The following is an 8672-nucleotide window of genomic DNA, read 5'->3' on the forward strand; positions in this document are numbered from 1 at the left end:
GCCGTTGTGTCCATAGCAAAAAGGATAGCAACGCCTTGGATATAATGCTGCTAGCTAGCTAAATACGAAAGTTGTCACTGCTGTATGCCAGCAGGGTTTACGTTGTGGAGTTCTTCTCTAGTAAGATTAGTGAATTAACTCACGGTCTGCAGCGAGGCGTTCTCAAAGTTCTGCGAATGGAATGCTTGCTAGTTAGCTAAAGCTAGCTAGGTTGTTTGACGAAGTAAAACTTGCTTGCTAGCAGCTAACTACAAGGCTAGCTGGCTACTAGTAACTTGCTCGCGAGGAGGACACCCAGAGCTCGCCAGCACAGTACAGCAGCTGTGTTGACACGAAACGAAAGGAGATACCCAGCAACAATCCCAGCCTGATCCAGATGGGGAAAACTATCTCTAAAAATTGACTGTATTGTTGACTACTTCACATTTTCAGCAATTTATTTTTTAGCTGTTGTTATTGTGGTAGCCAACGTACAAGTTAGTTAACATTTGACATTCTTTTCTCACTGAAATCTTGGAAGTATCCATTAATCATCTTTAGTCATTGGACTCAAGCTATTAATAATGTTTTCTGTGAAGCCCTTGAAACCAACCTTTAAATCCTACCTTCTGCCTGTACAGGTGAGTAACCTTACTTGACTAGCAAAGTTACTCTGTCCTCAGTATACTAACAGTTACTTGCTATTACTGAGCAGTTAGCTAGCTAGGATTACTTGTTCAATTCACTAGCTATATGTTGTGCATAATTTAGTTTGCTTATTATAGACTAACAAACTGTCTCTGTTTTATATTTCATGCAGACTGATCTGAAAAAAACTCCACAGCCACCTATCAAGAAGTTAGAGGCCAAGTTACTTCCAGGTGAGTTTACGGTTCCCTCTGCCACAGCTAGCTTGTTGTTTCTGACTGTTCTATTTGTAACTAACAATTATGTTATGAATATGTAGAGGCTACATAAATTAAACCACCCATCAAAATATCCCGCTCCTGAAAAATAACCAGCAAAGGCTGACCTCATCCAGCTATAGTCTTTCTTCTCATGCTAAGGTAGAAGATGATTGATATTTCAATGACCAGCCAGTGAAAACTCCCATATCTCTTCAGCCAAATGTAATTTCTTGTTTTGAATGTGTTGTCTATCAGTGCACCTCACTTGTGGTTTTCCCCACAGGTCTTTGGCATCCCTTATTGTCGCATCATTAGGCTGTGGTAATCTCATCCAACTGAAAGTCTATTTTCTCTGGGCTATCTCAAGTCACCATGACAATGCGGTGCCTGCCTGGCCCCCTTTTCATCACTGCAACTAACTGTGCATAATTTAGCCTTAGTTAACAATGGGCTGGTTCAGATATGCTATTTTTTGCCTTTTGTGTGTTTTTCTTCGCAACTTTGAATTTTTAATGCGTGGCAGGGCCTCAGGTTTGTTTACTTTTTTCCATTTAGTTGGCAGTGTTTGTGTGTGAGCTGAACTGACACCCAACCTCTCCATATTACATTTTGCTCCAGTGTATTAAGATAAACAAGGAGACATTTAAAGAGAATGGAAATAATGAAAAGTCTATATGTGTCTAACCGCCACTCATTAATCTGTGTACAGAGAGGGGCCATGACCGTCCACTCAATTCATGTTGCCCACCCATGAACTATTGTTGCAAAAAAGCCAACAACATTCTTAAGCATTTCGGTTCATTCATGGCTGTTATGGAGGCGGAAGCTCACTGATATAATGGAGCAAGATTGAGAAACACTTGACCATATAACCTTGAAGTATCATTAGGCCTATATCTGAGTCTGAGGGCAAGTTGTGAATCAGAGGTTGTGCTGTGGGACGAATTTCCCTTTGAGGCGTTCACTCCTTATAATTAAGCAACAGAGGATGGACCTTCCTTCATTCTAAAATAGAAGTTCCTTGCCTGGTTGTACTTACGCTGCTGAAATAAAAGCAAAACCTCCCTCTTGCACTCTATTGCTATTTCCTCTGCTTTTCAGGGATCTACACTGACTTAAATTGGAATATGTTTGCGTACACAAATACATTTAGGAGCACAATGACTAATATTTGATGTAATAAAACTAGAATCCTTCATTTTTAAAAATTGCACAGCAATATTTAGGCGCATATGTGAGTAAAACTCCCACTGTATAGCCCTGCTTTGGTTGTATAGTTTTACCCTTATCTGTTGCAGCTGATTATTTTAAGAGGCTGCTATGTTTTATAGAGGGATACCGGTTGTTCCTTCACTGGAGGTTTAGCTATTGTTATTGCTGGGTTCTGCCAGTGTGTTTCAATGAATGCTGGCAGTGAAAGTAAACATGACGCACTCATGCAGTGCCACCTGGCCTTGCTTTACAAAATACGATAGTCACCTCCTCACCCTCAACCTGACTACGAACAGTTTAGCCTACATAGAATCTCAGGTTTGATTTTACACTATGGTCTATGTTCTGATCTTTAGTTCATGGCTCTGTGAGGGTGGCCCTGAATGGATAGACTTTGGTTTTATTTGTGGGCATCCCAGCTTCTCGGTAGTGTTGCTATGCGACTTGAATGTGACCCATTCAAAAGGGTCTCTGATTGAATGATCCATTCTAGTCCACACCAAACTGACCAGACAGAGGACCACAGTGGGGCTAACTCATCTCAGCAAATCATCTCAACTGTCCTCCTCTCTCTTCTATCTTCCCCTCTCTTTCTGTTCATCTGTCTTCCTCCCTCAATTTCTGTAGCTCTCTGTTTATCTCTCTGTCCTCCTCAGATTCTCTCTTCATCCCTGGCTGGATCCTTTGCTGGCTGCCCACCTCTAATTAGTGAACTGTCTGGTTGGGTTTCTCCCTCTTCTCTCTGAATGTTTTTCTTTTTCTCCTCCTCTAGGCCTAGTTCTCTCACCCCCACACTCTCTCTCTCTCTTTGTATGTGACCTGTGTTTCTGGAGTGTGTGTTGGTGTCCAAACATAGACGACCAACATTGACTGTTTTGTTTAGGCTCCTCGCTGACACACTGTCACCTTTATGACACACGTTCATCTGAACTGTAGGCATCTGTAATGATAGTTAGACAGGTACTGTAATAGATGCTGTTGTTTTCTCAGTAGGAGAATGTGAGCTGAGGCCTCTCCTGAGGCGGTGGAAAAATGTGCCTAGCAGCGATGTTTGCATGTGGCAAAGCTAACTCTCTGTACTCCCAAACACATTCTCACATCTCTGGCCCACATACTCCTACTGTCCTCAGTCTCTCTTCACCAGTTAGTTTGTCAGCACATGAGTTCTGCTCTATTAATCACACAAGCTAGGCTAATATGGGCAAAGTCATGAGTTTCTCAAAATGACGTGTCGCTATCCATCAGCAATGTGATGTTGATACTGGCACACTGTACTCTACTATTGTACAGGTGGAATGCTGAAGCATATCCGTCCCTTTAACTGCCATCTTTGTGTTGTGACTGAGACATTTCTCCCTGGTCTCGTGTGACTCAGAGGATTGTGATAATCACTGTGTACGGAGACCATGTTGGGTCTCTGAGCCTGTGTCCTTCACCACCAGATGTCCAAACTGTGATCTGGTCTGCTAGGTGCTGTACACAAACACAGGTGGCCTGCTTTGAAAGCTTCAAAACCCCAGGAAGCAAAGCAGGTTGTGGTTAGTTGGGTCAGTTGGCAGGAGTGATCACATGAATAGCCCTATTTGATTTAGGGTTTTGTGGACTTAGTCAAAAAGGAGAACCAGATCCTAGGAAGTGTTTGTTTCCACCAGTATGGTTACATGATATACATGTTTTTGACATGCCAATCACACACAGGATAGGCCTTGTGATTGTTCTGAATCTGTGTTACCTCTGGTCACATGATAGACCACGACCTTGGCCAACTGACATTTATCTGAATAGGCATTGAAAGTAGCCAACTCTGTGATAAACAGAGAGTGCTATGATGTAAGCAGTTGATGACATGACCACAGTACTGTTAGATGTTGTGGTAACCCAGGTTACTTACTGGCAGAGTTGCAGTCCAGTGGGGGTGAAAGGCTGCAGTCCAGGCAGTTACTGTACCCTTTGTGTCAGACCTGTCAGCATTCTGCCTCCACAAAAGAGTTGTTAATTCATCAAGCCAGCAGATTATTAGACCCAGCTTTGGAAGTAAACACAGAAGTGATGGATGAGGGTGATGGTGGGCAGTTGCTGACTGGTCCCACAATTACAAAAGCGACAACCTATTTCTTCAGTCTCTCCTCTGTCTCTGTTCCTTGTCTGATCTTAATCCATGCTGTGAAACATGACAGTAGAACTCCACCCTACTATCCCCACTCCTCATCTTCAATAAGACTCACAGGCCATAAAGTTTTATTGTTACATTCTTGTGCATAAGTTAAACAACTTGTGATGCAGTGACATGGGTGATATAATGTAGCTTGTAAAAAATGTTTAACATGGAATACAGGCAAGAACAAATAGGCCTAGCCTTGGGCGTAATTCATTAAGTAACATGTTCACGTTTGTTTATTCGTCATATACAAGGAGTAGCCTACACAGTGCAAGATTCACCTGCAAGTCAGCATTTCATTGCACCGTGTACTCCATGTGTATATACAGTTGAAGTCGGAAGTTTACATACACCTTAGACAAATACATTTAAACTCAGTTTTTCACAATTCCTGACAATTAATCCTAGTAAAAATTCCCTGTCTTAGGTCAGTTAGGATCACCACTTTATTTTAAGAATGTGAAATGTCAGAATAATTGTAGAGAGAAGGATTTATTTCAGCGTTTATTTCTTTAATCACATTCCCAGTGGGTCAGAAGTTTACATGCACTCAATTAATATTTGGTAGCATTGCCATTAAATTGTTTAACTTGGGTGAAACATTTTGGGTAGCCTTCCATAAGCTTCCCACAATAAATTGGGTGAATTTTGGCCCATTCCTCCCGACAGAGCTGGTATAACTGAGTCAGGTTTGTAGGCCTCCTTGCTCGAACATGCTTTTTCAGTTCTGCCCACACATTTTCTATGGGATTGAGGTCAGGGCTTTGTGATGGTCACTCCAATACCTTGACTTTGTTGTCCTTAAGCCAGTGACATGAGGACACCAGACCAGAGGACATTTCTCCAAAAAGTATGATCTTTGTCCCCATGTGCAGTTGCAAACCGTAGTCTGGCTTTTTTATGGCGGTTTTGGAGCAGTGGCTTCTTCCTTGCTGAGCGGCCTTTCAGGTTATGTCGAAATAGGACTCGTTTTACTGTGGATATAGATACTTTTTACCTGTTTCCTCCAGCATCTTCACAAGGTCCTTTGATGTTGTTCTGGGATTGATTTGCACTTTTCTCACCAAAGTACATTCAACTGTAGGAGACAGAACGTGTCTCCTTCCTGAGCGGTGTCAGCTGCGTGGTCCCATGGTGTTTATACTTGCGTACTATTGTTTGTAGAGAAGAATGTGGTACCTTAAGGTGTTTGGAAATTGTTCCCAAGGATGAACCAGACTTGTGGATATCTAAAAAAAAGTTCTGAGATCTTGGCTGATTTCTTTTGATTTTCCCACGATGTCAAGCAAAGAGGCACTGAGATTGAAGGTAGGCCTTGAAATACATCCACAGGTACACCTCCAATTGACTCAAATGATGTAAATTAGCCTATCAGAAGCTTCTAAAGCCATGACATCATTTTCTGGAATTTTCCAAGCTGTTTAAATGCACAGTAAACGTAGTGTATGTAAACTTCTGACCCACTGGAATTGTGAAACAGTGAATTATAAGTGAAATAATCTGTCTGTAAACAATTGTTGGAAAAAGGACTTGTGTCATGCACAAAGTAGATGTTCTAACCGACTTGCCAAAACTGTAGTTTGTTAACAAGAAATTTGTGGAGTGGTTGAAAAATGAGGTTTAATGACTCCAACCTAAGTGTATGTTAACTTTCGACTTCAACTGTATATCATACACACACCGCAAACACCCTCTGTCCATTCTTCGTTTCTGTGGTATTCTGCTTTGTTTCCTCATTCTGTGAATCAGGAACTAAACAGCTTTGTAATCTAAGTTCAATGATCATGGATATGCTATCTATCTTCATGGTGATGACTCTCGTAGGAAAATGTCAAGGTCGGTAACTATTTTTATTAACAGTTTTAAGACTTGAATAATAGGGTTTGTGAGTCTACAATCGAGGAGCTTGTTTCTAACTTTGGAAACCTTTTTCTCTCTCAAAGGGAACACTTATCTAAATTATCAAGAGAAAGAGGAAGCTATATCCCTACAATGTGAAGAGAGAATTTGGCAAGTTGATCTAGATGAAGACAACATAGTGGATTGCACTTTTAATTGCAGTCTTAGTGACAATGAGAAGAAATGTGACCGAGATTTGATGTGCAATAATACAGCATTTGAATTAGAAAAAAAACCCTGCAAAAACATTATCAAACAATGTTTAAATATGAAATTGGAGAAACACGTCACTGGATTCTTTGCATGTTTTCGCACCTTTCCATCAAACGACAAATCAATATTCCCCTTTAAACCTTCAAAAGATCAGGTGGAATCATTTATTATGGCATTTGTTGAACCAGAGTGTAAGTTCACATTTCCTAACTTTCACAATTTCTAAATGATATACAACTCACATTACAGTATACTGTACAATATATTGTATATTGACATGTTTATGAAAATATTTAACATCAAATTATGTTCTGTTTCTGTAGTGGTGATACGCTACCCTGGTGTGGAAACTAAAACGTCTGTTACCAAACAGCATGGAGAATCAGTCAACCTTACATGTCATTTCACAGTAGCCAAAAATTACTCTACCTTTCCATTTTCAGTGTATTGGATCAAAACAATCAGTGGCAACAGTAGCACATGTCTTTATTCTTATTCTTTTGATAGTAATATACAATTATATGACCACCATTGTCTTATTGATGAGGCCCTGCTGAAACGAAGGTCATATACTTCATCTGAACCCCTAACAAACAAAAACTTTCATAACCTTAAGATCAGCAATGCCACATATTCAGACAGCGGACAGTATGTTTGTGCCTTACAGGTGCTTAAGAATAGCAAAGGGCACTGGAAGGTAATAACTAATGTCACAGTCACTGTGAATGGAGAATTCAACAACCACACCAACAGGAATGACACAGCCCCGTTATATCCTCCTGGTGAGTCACAGAATATTGTTATTACTAATACATAACATGATCATGAATAATACCTAATTGATCTTCATTCTGAATGCTTTGTGTTTTATTAAAAGGGGATCCTTACATAACACCCTATGTAGTGGGAGCCTTGTTCATCTCCTGCCTGTTTGTTGCTGCCATTGTCATTGTCATGATGAAAAATACCAGGATTTCGCAAGGTGAGTAAAAACCCACATACTGTATGTTCTATCATCAGATATGTGTTGTTGTTTTTTTAAAATCATATAATGTTTTTGACATGGGCTTTCTGTTTCTTTCTTCCTCCAGCAGAATCTCACACTCTGAGAATGAAAAGGTATTTAATTATTTGAAAATAACATTTCCGATAGCCATTAATTAATTACATGTTGCTGATATGGAATTTTATTATAATAAATACTTTATTTAATCATTGCAGAGAACAAGATGGAGAGGAGACTCTTAACTCAGACTGTAAGTTGGCATATTATTTCCGTAGAAGGAATTTGCAGTACTGACAGATTTTCAAACTCATCTAACCCCACTGCTCCCTCTTTCTGGGTGCAGGCTCCCCATATGCTGAGGGCAGAGGAGAGGATGAGGGGCTCTACTCACTTCTGAAGCTGACTGAAGTGAGAGATCCTGTGACTGCACAGAACGGAGCTGAAGAACATGCTGCTGTTGCTGTCGAGACCTATTCTGTAGTCATGCTCAATACTGAGTATGAGGCCTTTGACCCCCAGGCCACTCAGACATCATCCACCTGCTCCCTCAGGATTGGAGTGAAAGTATGAGTTACAAGCAGCCAATAGTTACTCATAGGATGTAGATAAAGTGAGCTAAAGATAATGTTTTCATGATTGGTCTTTCATATTGGATTTAGACCAGGATTGGGGCGGGGCTGCCAGGGGTTTGTTTGGGATGAAGGGTGGGAGGGGTTGAGTGTCGGTTAAAAAAACATTTGTGATTCTTATTGATTGTACAGGTTATGTGACTAAAAAAAAACTTAGCTCACAAAAATGAAGTTACATTAAAGTGAAAAGGAGGATTTACTTCCTTTTTTAATTGAATGTTTTTGTGTTTATTCATGCTCTACTGAACATTTCCACAAGATGGTGCTAGTGCTCAGAACTACTGTTGTGCTTACTGTTTCTCTGATATAGTGTAATATGTGTGATTACCTAATTATTTTGTAACATTGAATAAACATTGCAGAAATAAAATGTACGTGATTTTTTTGGGGGAGGGGGGGTCCATGGTACTCAATCATTGCAATATGAATTGGATTATCAATAGGCGACAGTGTATACTATACATGATTAATCAAATCAAAATTAGTCGTAAATAGACATAAATGAATGGACCAGACGATGCTTGAGGAATCAAGAGAGTAAGATATAGCACTTTCTGGGGCCCTCCCTACCCTCCGTTGTAGGTCAAAAGCCCTTAAGTTTATTTTTTCTTTTTTATCTTAAATCTGAACAGGAGTCAGTTACAGCTGGTCCCAGATCTGTGCTTGGG

The 8672-nt window shown here is 40.3% G+C and overlaps 1 protein-coding gene across 4 annotated transcripts; it reads left to right on the top strand.

Annotated features, from left to right (window-relative positions):
* The first annotated feature begins 5856 nt into the window (after positions 1-5856).
* On the top strand, positions 5857-8374 carry LOC115167249 (uncharacterized). Of its 4 annotated transcripts, none has more exons than XM_029721464.1 (7): positions 5857-6093; positions 6201-6560; positions 6693-7151; positions 7247-7351; positions 7461-7488; positions 7591-7625; positions 7719-8374. In XM_029721464.1, exons 1-7 carry the CDS (start codon positions 6036-6038, stop codon positions 7943-7945), a joined length of 1272 nt encoding a protein of 423 aa, XP_029577324.1. In that variant the 5' UTR covers positions 5857-6035; the 3' UTR covers positions 7946-8374. The 4 variants fall into 4 exon arrangements, with proteins under 4 accessions (XP_029577324.1, XP_029577326.1, XP_029577328.1 ...); XM_029721466.1 differs by having other exon boundaries at positions 7464-7488; XM_029721468.1 differs by having other exon boundaries at positions 6201-7151.
* Positions 8375-8672: the final 298 nt, after the last annotated feature.

The sequence above is a fragment of the Salmo trutta genome, chromosome 29, assembly GCF_901001165.1.
Source record: "Salmo trutta chromosome 29, fSalTru1.1, whole genome shotgun sequence".
In the NCBI taxonomy this organism is placed as follows: domain Eukaryota; kingdom Metazoa; phylum Chordata; class Actinopteri; order Salmoniformes; family Salmonidae; genus Salmo; species Salmo trutta.

Bases quoted from the DNA above. Each gene is read 5' to 3' on its own strand.
- LOC115167249 (XM_029721464.1), top strand. From the start codon at position 6,036: ATGATCATGGATATGCTATCTATCTTCATGGTGATGACTCTCGTAGGA. The intron at 6,561-6,692 runs GTAAGTTCACAT...CTGTTTCTGTAG, and splicing joins GGCATTTGTTGAACCAGAGT to TGGTGATACGCTACCCTGGT. The intron at 7,352-7,460 runs GTGAGTAAAAAC...TTCTTCCTCCAG, and splicing joins AAATACCAGGATTTCGCAAG to CAGAATCTCACACTCTGAGA.